Source organism: Mustela erminea, chromosome 10 (genome assembly GCF_009829155.1).
Source record: "Mustela erminea isolate mMusErm1 chromosome 10, mMusErm1.Pri, whole genome shotgun sequence".
Taxonomy (NCBI): Eukaryota; Metazoa; Chordata; class Mammalia; order Carnivora; family Mustelidae; genus Mustela; species Mustela erminea.
Genome location: NC_045623.1, coordinates 80,907,785 through 80,931,222, shown reverse-complemented (window position 1 = coordinate 80,931,222; position 23,438 = coordinate 80,907,785). Strand labels below are relative to the sequence as shown.

At 45.9% G+C, this 23,438-nt stretch overlaps 2 protein-coding genes and 1 non-coding gene across 12 annotated transcripts in view; 1 reads left to right on the top strand and 2 right to left on the bottom strand.

Annotated features, from left to right (window-relative positions):
• Positions 1-13,652, bottom strand: part of MTF1 (metal regulatory transcription factor 1) — a 42,139-nt gene extending 28,487 nt beyond the window's left edge. For both annotated transcript variants that reach the window (XM_032361214.1, XM_032361215.1), the window contains exons 1-2: positions 13,567-13,652; positions 11,495-11,953 (exon numbers count right to left, since the gene is read on the bottom strand). In XM_032361214.1, the coding sequence (XP_032217105.1) occupies positions 11,495-11,902 (408 nt within the window). In that variant the 5' untranslated portion in view covers positions 11,903-11,953; positions 13,567-13,652. The remainder of the gene's footprint in view (positions 1-11,494; positions 11,954-13,566) is intronic.
• Positions 13,653-15,329: 1,677 nt separating this feature from the next.
• Positions 15,330-23,438, bottom strand: part of INPP5B (inositol polyphosphate-5-phosphatase B) — a 47,702-nt gene continuing 39,593 nt past the window's right edge. For 7 of the 9 annotated variants that reach the window (XM_032361641.1, XM_032361642.1, XM_032361638.1 and 4 more), the window contains 8 exons: positions 22,912-23,022; positions 21,824-21,986; positions 20,752-20,987; positions 19,667-19,780; positions 18,112-18,196; positions 17,623-17,750; positions 16,430-16,541; positions 15,330-16,181 (listed from right to left, as the gene is read on the bottom strand). In XM_032361641.1, the coding sequence (XP_032217532.1) occupies positions 16,066-16,181; positions 16,430-16,541; positions 17,623-17,750; positions 18,112-18,196; positions 19,667-19,780; positions 20,752-20,987; positions 21,824-21,986; positions 22,912-23,022 (1,065 nt within the window). In that variant the 3' untranslated portion in view covers positions 15,330-16,065. The other 2 variants (XM_032361640.1, XM_032361643.1) reach the window with 2 other exon arrangements.
• LOC116568370 lies at positions 18,820-18,926 on the top strand. Its single transcript, XR_004276581.1, has one exon. It is a non-coding gene; the product is annotated as a U6 spliceosomal RNA (small nuclear RNA).

Here is a 23,438-nt window from a genome sequence, read left to right as displayed (position 1 = left end):
TGCTGGTAAAAGAGAAGCCACTATGGGTGAGTGGGGAGAGGGGCGGGGAAAACAGGAAGAGTCGCCAAGGAGAACGATGGCACAGAAGCCAACAGAAAAAGGATCTCAGGGAAAAAGAATGATCAAAACATGAAATGTCCGGGAAAGTAAGGAAGATGCGACTCAGGAAATCCTGGATCCAGCACTAGGAATCCCTAATGGCTTAGCAAGTCTAGTTTTCATGGACTACTGGGGCCCGAGGTCTGGAAGAAAGTAAATAAATCGAAGGTTAATGGGAGGCAGACATGACAGATGGACAGCAGGAGCAAGAGTGGGCTTCTGAGCTGATGCCCATTTCCTTCCTTCTTTTCCTTTTTTCTTTCTTCTTTTTTTTGAGTAGGGTAGGTCCTGAGCACATCTGGAAGAAGAAAGGTCCTGGGAAAAAAGAGAAGCTGAGGACCTGAGAGGAATATAAAGAAGAGAAGAATATTTAAAAGGCTGGTGGAGGGAAAAGCCTCAGATGGGAAGAGGCACAGATAGCTTGAGAACTGAGAGGGACTGAGGTAAGGACAGGTATGTTCAAGGGCGTACAAGGTTTCAAGGGCGAAATGGTACATATTTAAGGCTTTGTGGGCCATGCAGACTCTGATCCAACCACTCGACCCTGCTGCTACTATGTGAAAGTAGCCATAAACAATGTATGAATGGACAAGCCAGGCTGTGCTCCAGAAAAACTTTATTTACGGACAGGGGGATTTGAATTTCATATAGTTCTCATATATCATGAAATACCATTCTCCTTCTGATTTAAAGATTTTTTTTTTTTTTTTACAGAGAGAAATCACAAGTAGATGGAGAGGCAGGCAGAGAGAGAGAGAGAGAGAGGGAAGCAGACTCCCTGCTGAGCAGAGAGCCCGATGCGGGGCTCGATCCCAGGACCCTGAGATCATGACCTGAGCCGAAGGCAGCGGCTTAACCCACTGAGCCACCCAGGCGCCCCTCCTTCTGATTTAAAACAAATCATTTAAAAATGTAAAAACCATTCTACACACACAGGCATCCAGACAATTTGGCCCGTGGGCCATAGTCTGCCAAACCCTAAAACCTGTGGGTGTGGGGAAAGGAGGAGCCCTAACTCCTCCCATCTCCCCTCCCACTCCCTGTCTCATCTGTCCAACCCCCAACACAATCTTGCACAAGTGCCCGCTCACTTTCTGTTCGGCAGCCTTCCCGCTGCTACACAGGAGGTGCTCCATCAACAATTGCTGAACTGAGTGACTGACCTACCAGTCCAGGTGTTCTCATGTCTCAGTGCCTAGGTCTGACGCCAGTCGTTCCCAGATTTGTTCTAAAAGGGTATTCTCCACATGCCACCTCTATGCTCAGATGCTAAAGTCCCTTTGCCTGATAGTCAAGTCACCCCTCCACAGGTCCTCTTCCGCTTCCCCACACATAACCCCACGTGACTCCACCATTAGCCCAGCAGGAGGCTCTGTCTGAGCCTAGAGGCAACAGGACCCTCTTCCCCTAATCACCACAATGAATCCCCACTCACTGCCTCTGCTCTCTCCCCGTTCTCTCTGCTGAAAAGGCCTGCTTCCTTCTCTGCTTTTCTGAGTCTCTCTCTCCCTTCCATTCAGGCCTCACTACCTCCAAGGTGCTCCAGGATCAACACACGTGGAAGTGACAGTGCCCTTCTCTGAATTCCAATCATATTAAACTATACCTCCCTTGTGGCACTTAGCCTGTATTATTAACTATTCTCTCATGCCTATATCCTAATTTCCCATCAAGACTGAAAACCTCTCTAGTTCTGCCAGGCAGAGATTTCAAAATAGTCACCGACCAGGAAGGAGAAGCTGCAATAAAGGAGTAGTGTGTCTCCATCGGAGCGCATCAACGATGGCGGCCGGTGAGAGCAGACTCTCATTCCTACCATGCGACTGCGCTGATCACTTTATAAGAGCTGTGCAATCAATCATTAACCACCCCTCCCTGTCTCCCTGCCCTGCCAACCCCTACTCCTGTCCAGGATTTCCACTTGGCCACCTCAAGCTTCCATTAAAAGTTCAGTGGGTTAAGCCGCTGCCTTCGGCTCGGGTCATGGTCTCAGGGTCCTGGGATCAAGTCCCGCATGGGGCTCTCTGCTCGGCGGGGAGCCTGCTTCCTCCTCTCTCTCTGCCTGCCTCTCTGCCTACTTGTGATCTCTCTCTGTCAAATAAATAAATAAAATCTTTAAAAAAAAAAAAAAAAAAAAAAAGTTCCTTCCTCAAGGAACTGCTTGACATCATTACCTCTTTAGTTGCTGGGCACAGCAGTAGGTGGAGAACATGAGGCTCTAAATAACCACTTGTTGAGTTAAATGCAGGAATGGCTACTCGCGTGGTGGACTGCAGGCTCCATGAGAGCAGGGCCTTTATCTGTGTTGGTCACAGCCTCAGGGGCTGGCCTTGTGGAGGAGTGGCACACATTCACATTTGTTGAATGAATGAAGGAATGATAACACAAACACAAACACAAACCAGCAAGACTTAATGCTGAGGAAAGTAGTGACAGAGAGTGACAAATGACAAAGGAAGGATGGTCAACTAGGTCAAATGTAGCAGAGATGACTACTGAAGCATTTTTTGGGTTCGCCTAACTCACTAGATCATAAGCGCCCCCCCAGCAAGATTAGCTTCACTGGAGGAGAGGGACCAGAAGCCAAAATGTAACAGGCTGAACAGTTGGGGGAAAGCAAGGAACTAAAGACCATGAATATAACCACTCTTTCAAGGAACCTGGCTGAGGAGAGAGAGAGGAGAGAGAGTTGGGAGAGGACACAGACTGGGAAAGGTATTTGTGTTTCAAGGTTGGGGAGACGGGCCCACTGACAAAGCCAATGCCTGCTCCCTGCTAATGTGCTGAACAGACAAGTAATCTCTTACCCCATCAGGAGGGAGGCTATAAATGAAAGTCATTATTCTGGGTCTTTCAGAATCATTTTTAAATAGCACTAAATTTCACAAAAGGGAAAACTAAACCTCCTCAAACTGGATCGGAACAGGAAGTTGCAAAAAACATTTAAGTTTTCACGGTTACAGAGAAGAGGTATTGCAACATACGGTATATTTAAATACAAGTAAGGTTTATCATGCTTTCAAAAAATAATGTCGCAGGGATTATATTGTCCAGGTTCTAGGCATACAGCAAAACCAGTCCATGCTCTCAAGGAGCTCAATGTCAGAAGGAGAATCAAACAGAGAGACAAGACCAATATGGTATGAGAAGTTGGGCTGATAATGGATGTGAAAACAGAAGTACAGGGGAAAAGAATCTAACTTAGACATGGGGGCCACTGAGAAAGGTTTCTCAAAAGAAGTTATGCTCAAGCTGAATCTAAAGAAAGAGGTGACACATAATTCACCTTCAAAATTAACTAGCATTGTCTATAATATGGACCTAATGTCACTGACGATTCCACTGGATAATAAAGACTGCATTTCTTTAAAAGAGCTGAAGACTTGCCATCACCTTAACTTTCCTGTATGACCTCTAACACTTGTTGATTACTAAGCTAAAGAGCTGGGGGTGGGGGTGCACAGGGTAGGCTCACTGAGGACAGGGTCTAATGTTATAATGGGCAAGAAGCATGAGCTTTCAGAGAACTGATACTGCTTTACTCAGGTGTTCTGAGTAGTTCTAGAATATAGAAATATTTAACAAAGATGACTGCCTGGTTAAGTCAACAGAATCAGAGAAGGAAAGGTAAATGAGACAAGCAAAAATGAGAAAATTAAACACTAGACTCCAAGAGACAAAAGCTTAAAAATTTTCAGAAAGATAAAAAGGCTGGGTTTCTGCTGGAGGAAAAAGAAATGAGAGATCTAGAGAACTAGATGTGACCCTCCTCACCAGCCCCATACTCGAGGAGTCTCTGGTCCTGAGCATCCAGTGCACAAACATTCTCACAAATCAACAACTGGCCTGCTCCTGATGGCTGTTGGAGCTGCCCATTCCTCCTCCCCAACCCTGGAGACTACCTACCCACCTCCCAGATACCAACTCTGTTCCCAGGCTGTCACTGATCTCATTTCTTCTACTGTACAATGTGCAACCACAGAGCTCAAAGTGGAAATTTTTTTTTTTAAGATTTTATTTATTTGACAGACAGAGATCACAAGTAAGCAGAGAGGAGGAAGCAGGCTCCCTGCTGAGCAGAGAGCCCGACGCAAGGCTTGATCCCAGGACCCCGGGATCATGACCCGAGCCAAAGGCAGAGGCTTTAACCCACTGAGCCACCGAGGCACCCCTCAAAGTGGAAATTCAAGAGCTTTGACTGACCTCATTTCTTCAACAGGCCTCCCATCGCCTACCACCAGAGCTGGAGTCACACAATACTTCCCACACCTCAGCCTTTTACACTCGCAAAACTAATGCCTTCCTGCTGCCCCGTTTCAGGGCTAACAGGCCTCGGTGGCTCTGTCTCCCCTCTGTCCTTACAAAGGTGGTGTGTTATGTTAGAGCAGCACAGGCTCTGGCATCCAGCACATCCTTGGTTCAAACCTCATGTCTTATCACCTGCTACACTAAGCGTGTCTTCTTCATCTGTAAAATGAGGGCTACGGTACCTATTTCATAAATTCTTATGAAGATCACATACAAGCCATGCTGAAGCCCCTGCGCAGGTGCTCCGCGGATGCTGGCTGTCTGGCCCTCTCACCACAGCCGGTATATCTGGAGTCCTCGATCCTTAGCTCTAGGGGCCCTCAGCTTATAAAACAAGTAAGTCATGGGGATACAGCACACAGCAGGATGACTGCAGGTAATGGTATCATACGGTGCCACCTGAAAGCTGCTGAGAGAACAGTTCTTAAAAGTTCTCACCGAGGGGCGCCTGGGTGGCTCAGAGGTTTAAGTCTCTGCCTTCAGCTCAGGTCATGGTCTCAGAGTCTTGGGATCAAGCCCCACATGGAGGTCTCTGCTCAGTGGGGAGCCTGCTTCTCCTCTCTCTCTGCCTGCCTCTCTGCTTACTTGTGATCTCTCTCTCTCTGTCAAATAAATAAATAAATAAAAATTTAAAAAAAAAAAAAAGGTTCTCACCGGAAGAAAAAAAACTGCAACTATGTGTGGTGACAAGACTTACTGTGGGGATCATTTCAGTGTGCACAAATACTGAATCACTATGTTGTATATCTGAAACTAATAAAATGTCACATGTCAATTATCTCGCAATTAAAAAGGTGGCGGAATACCTGTGGCAAGGGCTGGTGCACACAGAACCCCACAGAAGGACTACAAACTTCTGATTATAAACAGAGGTTCACATTCCACAGCGATATTAATACAACAGCTCAGCTAATCAGAGGTTACTGGGAATTCTGCAGGCTGTCGCCTTGTTTTCAGAAAAAAAAATGCTTCCCAAAGAGTTCCTAACGAAGGCCATTTTAACCTCTTCTTAAACAGGAGATTACCTGTGAACCTCCTTTAAGAACCCGTGGGCCCATAAGGAACAGAGAGTAAATGAGCATTCACTGAACAACCACGGTGAACCAGACACTGGGCTCAATGTTTTATACATATACTGCTGTATATTTATATATGAATAAATCTCATCTAATCTTCACAAAATGCAACTGGGATATTTTTATTTCAATTTTACAAAAGAGGAAACAGAGCAGCTTGCCCAAGGCCACACAGAATAAAGCAGAGCAAAGATGGAACCTAAGTCTAAATTATCCCTTTGCACATCACAGAAGAAATAATTTCAAGAATAGGCTTGATTTTCAAATGAGAAAAACATTAAAATTCGGGCTTTTTCTCCAATGTCCTACACTACCAAAATGTTAACAATAACCAAGAGGTACAGCTTATATAAAATGTCAATTTGAGATCTGTTTATTCCTGAAGCACCATGCTATAAAACCAGTATGTACACAAAACCACTCTGTCCCTCTTCCAGGCCAGGGGGCTTCAATGACGCAAGTGCCAACGGCTATGGAGAGCTACCACCACGCATACAGACTTGCAGGGAAGTGCAGAGATGGCTTCTCCCCATGGTAAATGGAAAATGCTTCCTGCCCCGGGTTCCTACATCCCTCCCCCCCAATCCTGCACATACAGCCTCTGGCAGTCTCCCTGCTAGAGTCCCAGCCCTTCAGGGCAGGAACTGTTTCTCTGTCCTTCCTGATCTTGGACAAAAGTAGGGACTCCATAAGTAAAAGCTTGTGGAAAGAGAGAATGGCTCCTTAACACCAAAATTTCAAGCAGCAACAGTCCCAGTTCTGAATGGCAATTCTGTGGGAGTTCAGAATGGAGCCTAGGAAGAAATGTAATCACAGTATGCGAAGACTAAAAGCAAGTAGCTCCCCTCTGGGAGAGTCAGCAATATCCAGGTTTGTCAGAGTGGATCCTTCCACTGCCTGAGGGGCTGATAATGAGGAATGAAATTGGAACTAGGTCTCCCAAAGTAAAGGGCGATTGCAAAACACCACAGCCAAAATTCTCCCTTTATTCTTATACTTAAAATTTGTCACACTAAAGAGGAAAAAACCCCCACAAAACTCCTCTTGGAGTGTCCCTGACTAATATAGCAAGCAGCCTAATTCACAAAGCATCTCTGTAACTGGGCTTCTTGGTAGAAAAAAAAAAAGATATTCTTTTCCAGTCAACACACGGGAATACTTTGGCGCCGCGTGAAGAAATAACTGGTACAGGGTTCCTGGCTTTCTTCATACTTCCTGGCCAGCTATCGAGCAGAAAAGTGGCAGGGTCAGCTAGCCACAGGAGTACATTATGTTTACCAGTATGGTTCGTACAGAGGTGGATGAACAGGTAACTGGAGAGTCCTGGCAGGTTCTCGCAAAGGGAGGGATGCAAGAAAGTTTGGGAAATCATGGGCTACCTGAACCAGCGAAAGGAAACACAGCTGCTCAGAAACCCAGAGCAGGGCATTAAAGGAGCAACCCCCTTTAGAATGCTGACTTGTGTAGAATGACATATTTTGATCGGAAACTTCTCAAAAGATACCCGCAGGTGGATGGTGGTTAAGACAACAAGAATGAGAAGAAGATACAAGAAATTAGAGTCAGAATGACCAGCGGGCCTGTGGAAGGAGGAGAAGACGGTATCTGTAGCCGAGTTCTGGTTGGTTTATTTTTACGCAAGACAAGCAAAAGGGGAAAAGTGAAGTAACAGGTAAGCCAACTACACACTACAGGAAATAAAAGAACAATCCAGGGTAAACAGGAAAATCAGGCTAAAATCTGACTCAGAAAATAAGCTGCTTGGGAAGCCAAGAAGACTAACTAGTTATCAAATAATCTGATTTCTCAAGAGTAACACCTGGACATGGAGATGGAAGGAAAACACTGGGTTTTAAAAAAGGGGAAAAGAGGAGGTACAGAAATCATGAGAAGTATTATCAAGCAGTCATAAACATTGCCCTCTTTAGGCCAATTAAAAGGATTTAAGTGCCTCCCCACCCCCATCCCCACCACTGTTGAAGCAAAAGCTAAGGTAAGATGGTGCCTCAGGAAGGCAAGTCTCCTGAAGGCCTGGTCATTCAGTAACATTTTCAAAGACTAAAAGCCACTGATGCGGCGCCCTCCATCTCCAACAAACTCCGTATCAACTGATTTTTTTAAAGTTTCTAGACTCTTCCATGTAGGTTTCACAAACAGACTGGAACAATATGGTGGGATGAAAGTACAGCAAGCTAAATCCATAGTAGATTGAACAAAGTGTTCATGGTATCCTTCACCTTATCTACTCAACATGATGTTCAAGACCTAAAGCCATCAATGGATGGTAAACCAGTCTTGCAAGTACAGTCCCCAAACTATGACGGTTCAACCACACAGTGGTGAGGAAGCAATACACATCCAGGAGAAACTGTACTTCAGATTGTGAATCTGGATTCCTCCCAGTCTAGCAGTATGAGGCAGGGTACTTTCTGCTCGGCACTAGCAGGGAGCTGTGGTTCCCTGTCAGTCCCATCATCATAAGGGTAAACAACCAATATACTTCTAGCCATTCTGTACCAATACGGCCATTGTTTGTCACTTTCAGTACAGTATTCAATCAATTACATAAGCGGGTCAACACTGTATTACAAAATTGGCCATGTTAGATGACTCTGCCCAACTACAGGCTAATGTAAGAGTTCTAAGCACGTTTCAGGTAGGCTAGGCTAAGCTATGAGAGCAACAGGTTAGCTGTCTACAACACACTTTCCATGATATTTTCAACTGCTGATTGGTTTATTGAAACACAACCAAACCATGAGTCAAGGAAGATCTGGAGCCCGGAGTGACAAAGTAACAGCTCATATAAGTGATTGCATAATATCATTCCCTCCCTACCATCTCCTCCTTTCCTGCCTAGATCAGCATTTCCCAAAATGCGTTCCACAAAAATACCGACCCTGGAAATGACACGTGAAAATGGTTTCCCAAGTTCAAAGTATTTGGAGAAGTCCGCATTTCCTTCCTTCGCAGTTATTAACACACCAAAAGCTCTGAGAAATTCTGTAATAAGCCTCTATCTCGATTTAACTTAATGTTTCCCAAACATTTGTTCTCAAAGACTTTCACATAGTAATCATTAACTGAGGATGGCTTCAAGTTTAGGCTCTAAGCCATGTTCACATATTCTGTGCTAAAGAAATGATTCAATCCCCCTTGAGTTGCTACTACCTCATCACTCTTCCTCCAAATACCATAGTAAAACACACACACACACACACACACACACACACACCACACTTCCTGCCTCCGGTTTCCTCACCACCCACTCACTTCTCCATCACTGGAAATCTGGCTTCAGCCCCCAGTGCTCTACAGAAAGTCTTCTCATGGTGCGAGAGAGCAGAACCAATGGCTTCTCTTCCGCCCGTCAATCCCTCTGCAGGGTCACAGGGGAACAGCCCCATTCCCTGAGAGTCTTCCCTCGCCTTCCACAACACTGTATTCCAATTCTATCCATCTCTTTGACTACGTGATCTTTGGTTCCTCTTTATCTTTTTAGCCTTTACATTTGCAGACCAACTCTGACTCCTCCCTTGAGTAAACCGCCAATGCACGGTTTGAACCCTTTGGGAATCCTGAACTAGTTTTCAACTTCAGATCCACATTTTCAATGGGCTTCTCAACTTGTTCACTTTACTTTTCCTCAAGGACTATACATTCACTATACTCCAAAGAAGCTCATCAGTCGCCCACCAAACTTCCTCCTCTTCCTGATTCCTCTCATGATCTCACTATTCCCAGATGGTGAGGCGAGCAGTGCAGTCCGCCACTTTCTCCTCAGCCTGACATGGCAGTCGAATGCCCTCTGTTCATGCACCTACCACGGTTTACTCTAGCTACTCAACATCCAAGTCTTGAAGCTCCAACAATCCTCTGTGTGGTCCCTGAGCTAAGACAGAGAAAAAAACCCGACATACTTGGAAAAATGGATGAATCCACTGAACCGTACCCAACTCATGGCTCATTCTTCAAACACCAATAAAATATAAAGTTATCTTGCAGTTCAACAAAAGCTCTGGATTCTTTTCACTTACAAGACCATTATCCTTCATCACACCCAAATGAAACTCTATTCTAAACTACGACTACCTCCTAACTGGGCAATCAAGCTACCACTGCTACAAGAGTAGTATTTCATAAAGTGCTACTCTAACCACATCACTCCTTAGCTCAGACACATTCAGTGGTTTCCCACTATTTCCAGAACACAGTCCAAACCCCTTAGGATGTTATCACTGCCTCCCATATCTGGATCTCTGCTACCCTTCCATCCTTATTTTCAATACTTCCTAAGCCCTGTGTTCTAGTCCAGGAGTAGGCGCACTCCAGCCAATGGGTCAACTCTAGCCCACTGCCTGTTTTGTAAATGAAGTTTTATTGGAAAACACCCAATCAACATTTTGAGCCAGATCATTCTTTGTTGCAGGAGGCTGTCCTGTACATTGTTGAATGTTTAATAGAATCACTGGCCTCCACCCACTGGATTCCAGTGGCACTTCCCCAGTGTGACGACCAAAAATGGCTCCACACATTATTAAATGTCTTTTGGGGAACAAAAATGCCCTCAGTTAAGAACCACTATTCTAGAGATTTCCAAGTACAAGCTAAGAGTAAGTATGATGTCACTGCTAATAAAATACAAACTATACTGCAACTGTAGGAGAGTGTCCAGATTAGGAGGTAAGAATCACACAGTATTCAGTGCTGGTTGCCTCACATTTGGGAGAATGTGCTCAACGGTGAATTTTAAGAAGACTTTGGATAACTAGAATTCACATAAGCCAAGGTGACCAGACTGAGGAGAAACTAGTGAAGAATGTCACAGAGGAATATTTAAGTAAATCAAGGCGATCGGCCTGTACAAGACAGGATAAAGAGAAAGCCATGATCTTTAAATATCTGTTATCCTGTCACAGGAAGGTTTAACTTGCTGTATTCAGGAAGGTAGAACCGGTGGGCAGCGGCTGCAGGAAGGCAGGTTTTTGGCTCTATACAAGTAAAAGCTTTCTAACAATCAGAGCTGGCCAACAAATGCAGGAGGCTGAGTGGTGAAACATCGTGCTCTCGTCATTCTGCAAGTGTTCAAGCAGAGCCTGGATGAACTCATGGCAGAGATGCTGTAGAGAAATTCCTGCCTGAGGTGGGAGGTAGGACGAGATGGTTTCTCTCAGGCTGCTTCCAGCTCTGAGATTCTATGGCTAACAGTGGAAAAGCCATATGGCACGAATAATAAAATTCTCCAATTCCAAGACCTTAATTACAGCATAAGAGAAAAATACTTTGCTCAATGATTTACCCTATGTCTGTCTGGTAACATCTTACATTGAGTCCCTGACGCTGCGACTACCAGTTATCTGTTTTTTTCTAATGGACTTGTAATCAGTTCCTAGATAATGTCTATCACTACCTTTAAACCGTATCTTTCATTCTGCTAATGATCACCACACCGGTACAATTTGTACAAGGCTTTATAGTTTTCCAACCATCGTGACATACATTGCCTTACTCACTGTTGCTAAGTACGAGCATGAACACTTATTTTAGATAACCTACTCTCATTTACTGTCTCTTGCCTGAATTTTTTACGGAAGACAGCGAGGCCTTATTATTCATCAAATATTCACTATGAAAATAAAGCATACTCTAGGCAGATACTCATCTCCAAAACAAACCATTTATCCACACCCCAGAAATAAGCCAAATCTAGTTATTTCAGCATCAAAAACATGGACTTACCTCAGTGAGATTTCTATTTTATTTATGATCTGGGAAGGAAAATTTGAAACATTGTAATTTAGCTTTCCCAAATTTCAATGTGGCCATACAAACTAAAAAGTTCCAGAAAGCAGTCAGAACAAAACATGAAGCACATGTGTTGCTGACAAGTAAAGCCACTGCAGGTCCTCATTCCGGGGACTCCTTTATTCCCCAGCTAAAACTGCCAACACAAGTTGGGTAAGAACTTTTCTCCAAACCGAAACTGGGCCCTCACCCACTGTTTTACTTACTTCTTTACGTTTCGTTTCTGGACATTCCGACTGCAGAGTGAGAGTTGCACCTTCGATATTTCTTGGCATGGGCGTGGAACCAGGGTTTATTGTTAAATGAATCTGATCTGGTGAGATAATGTGTTGCACATAACCCTGGGACATTGCTTCATGATCTATTAGGTGAAAGCCCTCTTCACCCCCTACTAGAAAAGGCAAGTGTTCTCCACACTGTCCATCGTCATCTTCATCCTCCAAAGTGCCAGGGTCCTGCTCAATGAGAACAGTTGTCCTATCATAAACAGTTCCAGATGAGGAAGGCACCAGTCCGTTTTTGTCCACAAACCTGAGCATCTTGTCATCGGGGGTCAGCTCATCTTCCTCTGCTTCAAAATAGATGATGTTGTCGTCTGGACTGTGTTCCCCCATGGTTCAATCGTGCTCAGCCCAATTGTGAGAAATGGAAAGATAATGACCTGTCTGCAATAGGACAAAGCTAGAGTTAGAGTCAAACCCAGGGAACTCCTCAGCAACCACAAGACTCATTTTTCCTCTCACGTGAAGAACAGGTCAAAGTAAATGAAAATCATCTTCCCTGGGAATAATTTTTTTTTTAATTTAACTTTGAAAGCATCAAGTCATTTTAAAGGATAAGCAATGCCTTAAAACAAAACAAAACACTGAAGAAGTAAGTAGCAGTTCTTAAGACCCTCCAAATCTGCCTTACTACCAAACAATTCCTGAAGGGGATAAACGGCATACCACTTCAAGGCTGAGTTGTTTTAAGTCTTAAAGTAAGAAAACTCCAGTCACATATCCTTCAGATTAGACCCTGGGGCAGTGCAGTCTATTGCAGAAGTAGAATTTTGGAGGCAGGATCATCTACCCACAAATCCCAGCTTTGCCACTTACTACTTGAGTAACTTTTCTGTGTCCCATTTTTCTTAGAAGTAAGGTGGAACTGCTAGATACTTCTCGCAAAGTTATTACGCAGAGTGAAAGAGATAATGTATGTTAAGGCACGATGTCTGATTATTATAGGGAAAACAAGTGTGAATTCATTCCCTCCTTCCTAGAACAGATGTTTCAGCTTCTGGGTAGGAGGGCAGATCCCTAGTCAGGCATATTCAATGAAGATCATTTTATCTGTTAACCTTCTAAAACAATGTGGTATCCACTAGAACCTATGCCTGTATAGTGTGCTCTCTGCAGTGAGGGAATGATGAATCTTATTTTCGTTTCTATTGCCCCTAGCACAATACAATGACACTAAGAGTTCAGGAGATGTCAGCTAAATGAATTAAAGACCTGCAGATATACTCTCTTGGGAAGACACACTCTCTTGGAAAGATACATTTTCTGAAGCTTTCCTGTTCTGGATTAGTTCTCTTTCCTTTAACTGCAAACATACAGGTTCTACAAATGTGGTTTTGGCAGGCAGAACAGAACTGAAAAATAATAATCAGCACATCACTTTTAGTGTTCAGTCTGGCTTTGCACTTTTTCTCTTCTGCCCTGGGTTAGAAAGTGAACCTTTACGTAGTGGGGCGGCGAGACAGAGAGGTATTTAGCAGAGACAGGCCAAGGGATCAGATCTGGGAGGAACCGGCCCGACCCCTTGCTCTGGCTTACGCAACCCGGTAGATGCAAATTTCGCTGCATCTGAGGAGAGATAAGAGCACGGGAGGCCCCACAGGGCTTCCCTGGCACCATCAGCGGCTAAGCGGAGACCAACTGTCCGGAACAAACAAGACCAGGAGGTTTGAGGGTGGCATACGAGGAGTACAAACGGAGCACCCTTGAGAGAAGGCTGGGAAAAGGAAACTGACTGGTACAGCCCCCAGACGGGGCTACACAGAAAAATCTGAAGACAGGCTGGGGGTCTCCAAGCCGGGCGAAGAGGGGCAGGGTCCGGGTCTCCATGGAAACAGGGAAGGGGGGCTGGATACCCATCCCTATGGAAACGGAGGAGGGGTGGGGTCCCTATGGTGACCAGACGGGGGTCTCTACTGAGAAATGCTTCAGGAGGGAGCCTAAGTCCCGCACCCCCCGGGAAGCCCCCAGCCCAGGCCGCGTCTAGTTTCGCCTTTTACCTCCGCGGCTCCCGGCAACGGCGGCAGCGGCAGCTTCTCCCCTCCCCAGCGGCACCATGATTGCCCCCACCTTCCCTAAACGTCACTTCCGCTTCCGCTTTCCGGAGGAAGGAGGAGATATTGGCCCCGCCTCTCCTTGGCGCTTCTAATTGGCTTAGGAGGTTTGGGGGCGGAGCCCGAGCCTCCAATTGGCGAGTAGAAAGGGCGGGGCGGGGCGGGGTGCCGCGGAGAGATCGTGGGGCCTTAAGTTCGTCCCGCGCTCAGCAGTACCCCCGTGTTCGCTGTTTGCAGGGTGCCGATGCGTCCGCGTTGTGGCGCCAGACGCGAGGAAAGGGGGTCAAACCTCCACAACCACTAGGGGAAAAGTAGCGTCAGCCCGGCTTGCGCCTGCCGCCCTACCCCTGGCAGCCCCACCTGTAACGGGAAGGACCTCAGTTAGCCCTCCTAATGCCAGTTCGGACCCTAAAGGGGAGCCTGCGATGCTGTGACCTTCCCGGCTTTCTACCTCTAGTGTTGAGGAGAAGCTGGGACTAACCAACGTTAACGTAGCGGGTGGGGTCAAGAAAGGAAGATGGGATCCAAATGGCAGAACCAAACTCAGCCAGAGGACGCCGCTGCTTCTCCCCACTCCCACCATGCCCCCCCCCCCCACTCGCTATCACCGGACGCCCCACTCCTTCACTCTCACTGTTGGTTCCAACTTTTTCCCTGCTGAGGACTGCCGGCTTCCACAGTCAGTCGGCGTCACCTATTTCCCATTCCCTTTTTAAAATTTTGACCATTCAGCCTGCATCTGAGTCAAATTTCACTCTGCCAAGGAGTGTTGGTGTCCCAGAACCCAAGAGGCGACTTTGCACGTACGTGCCTTCCTTATTCTTTATTTTTTTAATTATTATTATTTTTTTATTTTAGAGAAGGAACATGAGTGGGAGAGGCAGAAGGAGATGGGAGAGAATCTCAAACCGACTCTGCCATGAGCAAGGAGTGACGAGTGGGATGTGGGGCTCGATCCTATGACCCTGAGATCACGATCTGAGCCAAAACCAAGTCAGGGGCGCCTGGGTGGCTCAGTGGGTTAAAGCCGCCTCTGCCTTCGGCTCAGGTCATGATCCCAGAGTCCTGGGATTGAGCCCCACATCGGGCTCTCTGCTCCGCGGAGGGCGTGCTTCCTCCTCTCTCTGCCTGCCTCCCTGCCTACTTGTGATCTCTCTGTCAAATAAATAAATAAAATCTTTAAAAAAAAAAAAAAGTCAGATGTTCAACCAACTATGCCACCCAGGCGCCCCTCTCCTATCTTTTTTCAATGCCTGTTACATCTGTTAGAACCTCCCAGCAGCCACTGCCTGATTTTCCCATAAACTACTTCTCTAGAATATTCAGAGTGGGACAACTCTGAAACTAGATTAGAGTTAAGGTGTTCAGGTCATGCCTGTACATCTTTTGCTTGAAAACTATGAATGGTGATTGTTACCCACCAGACAACTGCCTCTTTGGTCCCCTGACCAGTTGCCCCAATGCTTAAGCCACAAAAGGTCCAGCAGCCATCTCTTAAGAGACAGAAACAGGGCACCTGGCAGCTCAGTCAGTTAAGCATCTGTCTTTGGCTCAGGTCATGATCCCCCCAGTCCGGGAATCCAACCCTGAGTAGGGCACCCCACTCAGCGGGCAGTCCACTTCTCCCTCTCCTCCCCACTCATACTCTGTCACTATCTGTCTCTCTCTCTCAAAATCTTTTAAAAAAAAGATTAAAACATACAAACAACCACTGTTAAAAATACATTTATCATTAAAATATATTACATATATGAGAGAGGGGATGCATCATATACAGTTTGGAGGATTATTGACCCAGAAAATTCCATTTGTTTCCCCAAACACCACTTCCTTCGGTACCTTCATTTTTAAGCCACTGTATTGCCCTCAGAGGCTGAGTGGCCAGCCCCAGAGTTGTTTAGCCACATCTGAGTAGTAAAGGGGGTAGGGTTTTTATATACATATATATACACATGTCCTTAGAGCCCTGGAAGCATCTGGGTGACTGTGATCTGTTTATCCAGCAGATTCCACTCGCATTCTTGCTGTCCAATTCATTCTCTCTTTAGGACCCCAAAGTTTGTTCAAATATCTGTTCAAGGGGAGCCCAGCTCAAGCTACAGGGAAGGCACTGACTATGTCCTGAAGGCAGGCTTCAGTGAGTGAGCACAAGAAACAGAGTTATTTAAAATCTTTAAAGTTTAAAAAAATAGATCTGTGTTAAATAACTGAAGTTGAACATTGACAGTCGGTTTTATTGTGGCGGATTTCCCCCATGTCTTCAGAACTCAGAGTGACAGGACTGTGACAGCCATGGCGGGGTAGGGGGTGGTGTCAGGGCTCAGGAAATAGGCAGTTGCCGCTTTTGCTTCCAAGACGCCTCACATCTTGTTGTGGTAGTTCTTGATCTTAAACAGGTGGGGCTGGTACTTGACTGCTTCGAGTAAAAGAGGAGAGGAGATAGGCTCAGGGTGAGTTGCAGAGGAACAGGTGAATAAATTCTTGAGCCTTCTTCTTCTCTGCCATGTCAGGCTTTTGGTGACGAGCTGGGTTTCGAAGCAGTAAGCTGCCAAATACACTAGCTGCATGAAACACACAGAAGACAAATGATTCAGTAAAAGAAACGCTACTAATTCTTGTGTTGTTGAGTTGGGAGGAGTACCTGAAAGCATTATTTTCTGCTTGGAAAAAAACTGTGTGAGGGTAAACCTGGCCCAGAGCTAGAGATTTTAGTTCCACTGCAGTGGTCTTGGGACCTTCCTCCAGCACACTTCTCATAATGAGTCTCTCAATATACAGAGATCTTTCCCACAGAAACTTGACTACTTACCTAGAATATTCTCATCCAAGTGATTTTTTGCTGATTTTTTCAGCAGTTCTCGCAGAAATGCCATCAAGTAGTTGAAGACATTTTGGTGGAATGTGGGGAGGGTAGAAATGACCTGAAAGCGGGAGAACGGGGATTTGTCTTTCATTCATTCATTCATTCAATCATTTGTCAGACATGTGCTATGTTCCAGGAGCTGAGTACATGATCCAAGGGACATGAGTAAGACTGTGCACAGGAAACTCCGATCACTTACCACTTGGCACAAGAGTCAAAAGAGAAGCACAGATCAAGTGCTTTGTGAATTTAGAGCTCAATAGCTTAACTATGTGCTCTCAAAAGGTTTATGGGAATAGAAGACGTTATAAGCTGGGTCTTGAATATAAGACAAAATTGGACCTGCAGAGGTAAGGACTAGGGCATTTGGGGCAAAAGAAAGTATAAAAAAATGCAAGAGAAGGAACACAGTGAGATAAGGAGAGAGAATACACAGAGAAGTCAATTTTTAGCAGGACACCCCTTGAACAGGTGCTAAGCCTGGAGGGATGGATCAGGCTAGAACTCGATGAGTACTCCAACGATCTGTGTATCATCATTATCACTTAGGAGGCTTGTACAAGATATATTCCAAAAGAGATTCCAATTCAGTGGATGTGGGGTGAGGCTCTGGAACCTGTATTATTAGCAAGTTTTCTAGATTATTCCACCATGGCCTGTTACATGTGTGAACCATTAGGCCAGACGGTTAAAAGTCTTGCCTATTTGTTTAAGAAAATCATTCATTGGCAATGGAGAGCCAAGTGTGATTTTTGACCAAGAGTGACGTGATGAGACTTTAGAGCATGTGGTCCGATTGCGGTATGAGAAACAATTGAGCGGAGGGAGAGCCAGAACGCAGAGCTTAGGACCAAGGTGAGTGGATGAGAATGGAAGACAGGTGACAGATCAAGGGAACTGGGCATGGGGGAGGTGAGCAGAGGACAACTCAGGAATGACTCAGGTTTCTGGGATGAGTCACTGGAATTCACGGTGAAGCCACTAAAAGAAAAGGGGACGTGAGAAGAACAGGTTCGGGAAGGAGAGCTATGAAGCTGAGCTGCTAGGACACTGTATTTGAGGAACGGCACCCACTCTGTTCCCTCAGGCCCTGTGAAGCCCACGGCGGCAGTACGTGAACGCTCAACGCTTCCCCTCACCTGTTTACTCGCGGTGTAGTTGCCAGAACATTCCAGGCAGTTATGGTAGGTGCTGTAGCAGATGACAGGCTCTGGCAGGCTCTCCAGGAAAAGCAGCAAGGCTTCAGCTACGGAATGATTGCTGGCGGCTTTTGGCCCATCGTTAAGGAACTGGCGATGCCATGCCGTGGTTAGGAAAAGGCCCAGGAGTGAGCACATGCCAGACGTGCTGCCTGCCCAGGAAGGCTCTCTGCTCAGAGCTAGGATGCCAGCCTGACATGGTGAAGGGGCCAAGCTGCTTGTCAGCTTAGCTGGGCCCTCCTGAGTTCCTGCTATATTGGTGGATTAAAGTTGTGAAGTCTTCTCTATGCAAACTTTAAGTAAGAAAAATATGACAGCTGAGGACACAAGATAGGATTTCAAGCCTTAAAATCATACTCCTTCTTTTCTCTCACCTCTTAATCATATTCACACATACACATGCACGCACGCACAAATGTCTGAGGATACAGAGGCTTTCAATCATTCCAGTATCCAAACAGTCCCTGATATGCTCGAATTCCGACCTCAGGCCTGGCTGCTGGAACAGATCTTCCTGCAAAAAGAAAGTCACCAAATAATTACATTCTCAGAAAATCAGCCATGATCTCCTGACCTAGAAATATGATCACCACCAAGGTGCAAAAAAGGGGCAGTGAAGTCAGGCCTATGAATCAACTGGTAAACAATCTGGAAAGTTAGGGCTGATGTGAGGAGCTCATCCTGGTGGCCTTCGTAAGCATGCTACCAGGACAGGTCTTTAAAGTGATAAAACATCTATTATAAAACAATAGGTAGGGAATACTACTCACAACAGTAAGGGAAAACTGAAAACGGTTTCCTGCAGTGTTGTGGAAGAATTAACCAGAAAAAGAAAAATGTGAAGAAAATATATCATTTATAAGATGGAGAAAGTTAAAAAGACACCACCTCGCTTTGTGAAAAAAAGATTACGGCAATAAAAGTATTTCCAGGGGCCCCTGGGTGGCTCTGCGTTAAGCCTCTGCCTTCGCTCAGGTCATGATCCCAGGGTCCTGGGGTCGAGTCCCACATCAGGCTCCCTGCTCAGCAGGAGACCTGCTTGTCCCTCTCCTACTCCCCCCTGCTTGTGTTCCCTCTCTGTCTCTCTGTCAAATAAATAAATAAAATCTTTAAAAAAAAAAAAAGAATGTAACTTCTTTGCTCTCTTTGGCAGCACATACACTAAAATTAGGACAACACAGAGAAGATTAGCATGGCTCCTGTGTGAGATTGTAACCTTACAGCTAGACTCCCTGGGTTCAAATCCCCATCCTGCCCAGTTATCAGCTTTGGGATCCTGACCAAGTTACGGATCCTTCTGGACCTCAGTTCTTCATCTGAGAGCTATAGGGAGAACAAACTAAGGCAATGCTGTTAAACACTTAGAATAGTATTTGGGGACACTGTAATAAGAAGTGTGGGCGAGGGTAGAGTAAAAAGACATGTCGTTAAGAATGTATGTTGCTCCCAAGCGGTAGAGCTGTGGTAGACTCCAGTTTCTATTAGTCTCCCTATACGAATGAGTCAGTGATACAGACTGATTTGATCTCATGAAGCTGGCTCAAATCACTCTAGAAATCCGGACTCATGACTCATGGCCTGGGGGCTCCATCTGGTCTCCTGCCTCTGTCTGGCTTAACAAGGAGTTAGCCCCTCCCATTTCCAGAAACTGTCACGAGTTCCTCAAAAGGATAGGCTGATGTCCTGAGAAGGCTCCAGATGGCTTTATACTGGGAGGACCCCAGAGGCCAGGGAAGGGTACATGTTGTGCCGTGAAGGCCATCCTATGCCAGGCTGCTTCCCTTGGGGGGGTAATCAAGTGGTCTATGTAATAGCAAGGTCTCCTGGGGGTGTGAAACATGACCCCACTCACTCCCTTGGAAAGCGACAGCTTTCCATGGATTTGTTGGGGTAAAATCTTCTTACACCCGAAGTTCTTGGGGTTGATGTTCTTCCCCAAGGCAGTCTGGCTTCAGTCAGTTCTGATTGCTTAACTACCACCTACCTGCTGGATAGCATTTTGGTACAGGTAATCAACCATCATCCAGAGCTCTTTGGGAATTCCCAAGGGGTTCTCCAACTGGACCCCATCATCTTCAGTCTGCAGGGGCATCAGAGTCTGAAAAGAAATAAAAAGCATAGGCGCCTGGGTGGCTCAGGCGTTCAGCTCCGGTCACAGTCCCTGAGTCCTGGGATCGAGCCCTGAATCAGACTCCCTGCTCAGTGGGAAGCCTGCTTCTCCCTCTCCCTCTCCCCCTGCTTGTGTTCCCTCTCTCCCTGTGTCTCCCTCTATCAACTAAATAAATAAAAGCTTTTTAAAAAAAAAAAAGAAAAAGCATAACACGAAGGCCCGCCCATGGACCTTCTGATGGGCTGGCTCCGATAATGGGTGCAGCAAACCTGCAGAGGAAGGGATGCACTTCAATCCCCTAAGCAAACATGCTACAGGCAAAAAAAACAAAACTAGGTGACACAATCAAGGTACCAGAAGGTGATTTTTGAGAATTAGGAGTGGGTTATGACAAGCAGTTTCAATAAATCAGGTGAAATATGCATCATCATCTTTGAAAAAACATCCTGCCAACAGCATTTCACTATCAGAAACAGGGAGACAGTGTGGTCTGGTGCGGTAAGGGCAGAGACTTGGGAGTCCAAAAACTCTAATGTAGGAGCCAGGTCCACTGCTAACTCACCGCGTGACCTGCGACCAATCACTCTCCTTACTGGGCCTCTGTTTTCATCTTATATAAGGGAGAGGATAGAAGCCAAGAGTCCCTAAGTTAAAAAGTCCATTGGAACGGGGCAGGGGGTGGGATATGCATATTACTATAAATCTGTTCTGAAGTAGAGCCCTTGGATTCAAACTGTCTCCACAGAAGTCCTTTGCATCTCAGAAAATTTAGGTCAGGATGATGAGGAAGTCATGATTAAAACAAAAAAAGGAATAAAATCACAGGCCTGGGAAACTTCATATCTTACTATCCATGGCTGAGTTTCTCTAATGTATTATATGTGAAAAAATTGAGAATATCTTGCTTCACTGGCTCGGCTGCTAGAGTTCTAGATGCTTCCATACGTCATGTAACTTACCAGCTCTCTAATTGTTTCCAGTGGCAGTTCCAAGATCGGTTCCCTCATGTAGCACAGTGTATGAATGGGAGATCCAAAACAGCTGGGCAGGTAGTTCCCAGACACAGACAAGAAGTAATCCTTCCCCCTGTCCAAGTGCAAAACCAGAATGTCTTCGATTTTGTCTTCACCTGAGTTGAGCTTTGTAGCCGTGGTCTTATTTACAAATAGCTCCAATTCAATCTCAACAGCAGAATCTGAAGAAAAACATTTAAAGTAATGTTGGCTGGTGGGAGGCCAGGAGGAAAGGGGGAAAGAGGACAGCAGGCACAAGGCTCAGGCACAAAGGGCTGGGAAAGGGATTCAGAGGAATCAGCTAACCAGCAGGTATGTATGTGCTCGGCACTCCAAGGACACATGGACAAGGCGTTTATAGTCCAAGTGGGGACATGAAAACAACACACAAAAACATGGGAAGAGGCAACTGCTATGAAATTCAAGGACAAAGGAGCACAGCTCAAGTCAGAATTATTAATACAATCAGAAGGCATGGGTCAAAGAGCTTGCCCTGGGACAGGTCAGATGAAGACACCTGATCCAGGTGAAAATACAATGCAAGAAGCAGCCTGTGAATCGTCCTCAAAAGAGGCTTCATCCCTCTGCCACACAGCACAACAGAGAGTGCAAAGAAGTTAGGGGAAAGACACAAATGGTACATTCCAGGACCAGAGGGAATTTCTGGATTACCACCCCGTTATCTTTCCCTACAAGAGCGGACGCTGGGAGCTGATTATAGTGGGGCAGACAGTGAAAATGAGTCCTTCAAGAGCAGCACCTGCTTCCCCGCCATCTTCTGTCTTCTCTTTCTGTGAAATTACGGAACACACACATGGCTGAGAAAGCTTTCCAGGCTGACCTCGTGCCCCTTCCTGTTTTATACCTTAAGTACGGATGGCTCCCCCACAGGGCTTTTAGAAGTTTAGATCAGACAGCAAACACTCAGAAACCGAAAGAGCTTACTGGAGAAATATAAGCAGTCGGGGTAGAGCAGTCCCCAAACCAGCAGCCGGGAGCCTGGGAACGGAGGCCTCACCTGGCAGGAGGAAACCTCGGCTGGGGTTGGCGTTCAGCCACTGCTTACAGTACGACTTCTCATCAGGCTTGTTGATGAATTCAAACTGACAGGGAACTTGTCCATTATGAATTGTAAAGGACTGTACTTGCAACTGCATGTACTTCACATTCTGAAAACAGAACTGGGAACAGGCCCGGGACCAGTCGGATCAGTGCCCTTTTCTCGGCGACCTGCCCAGCCACCCCAAATGGGCAATCTCTGCCCTTTCTGGAAAGACCATGAAGGACCGCCTCTTTCAAATCATGTTTCTGCTTTAAGTATTTCCCTAGAAGGCCACAGCCCCATGAAAGACCCGCAGTCTGTGTTTAACCCCAAAACCCAAAAACTTAGGTTGTTTGATAAATAAATTTCCTAAAGGAATCAAAGTTCGAACCTTCTATCTTCTGTGCCCAAAGACCATTTTCAAAATACCCTTTATAAATTTCACCTCCAAACTTGAAGACCAAGCACATCCTTCCAAGTAGCTGGACACCCAGGGCACTAAAAAAATACCCACACCATAAATCTCCATTTGCTTGACTTCCAGGTATTGTCCATCCGGAATGATCTATGCTGTAGCTCTTCCATGAACAATCTTCTGCCCTAACTTGACATCCCCCACCACAGATCCCTTGTCTACACTGCCTGCCCTCCCCCCATTGCCTCTGTGTGTACCCAAGAAACTCTGACTCAACTTAATCTTGGTCAAAGCAAAATATCAGGAGGAAGACATTCCTTGCAAGAACACAGACCAGCTAAAACCAAACAAAACACCTTTTGGCTCCTCTGCGCCATCACTTAAATCACGAATGGCCCATGTGTGAGTGAAACCTATGAGCCACAAAGGTTAAAGTCTTCTGATTCAGAAGATCAGGAGAAGAACATAATCTAAACCAACAACCCCACTCCTCTCAGCAACCAGCTCCCTGGAACCAGAGGCCACACGTCAAAAAGACTGTGGAGTCCGGGGATCGGACAGGTGGCTCCTGGATACTGAAACCTCACAGACGAGATTTAAGTTCTATAAATAGAGCCTGTTGCCAATATTGTTAACATGTCCTTCCTACCTCTCGCTTAGAAAGGGACACGGAAGGAATGTTGGCATTTTCCATCTTGTCCAGGGAGCGAACGATCTCCTCCAGAGTCTTCCGGTAACGTTCTTCGTTGACCACCTTCACCTGGGAGGCAAATATCGGAGCCTGAGTGCCTTCTGCCCATTTCCTCCTTTTCAGGAAAGAGGACATGCACAGCACCGGGCAAGAACAGTTGGCGGCCACGCAGAAAGTGAAGACTGAATAGATTTAATTAATTAACCAAGAACCCAATTAACAACAGACTCAGGAGGGGTCCTCCAGAGGCCGAGCTTGTGAGGAAGTCAACTGCTTCCTGATGAGCAGGGAGAAGATACAGAGGTGGAAGCCTGGTGGACAGCTCTGCCGGCTCGCAGCCCTAGGGCAGAAAAATGCCCAGTGACTAGCTCTAATTCACTTGCTGCTATCCACCAGCCTGTGGTGAGAAACTGCTAGGGTTTAATTTCAAATGGCATCTCTCAAGTTTTTGTAACCTATGCTCCAATGGCCAAGATTTCGTCAGG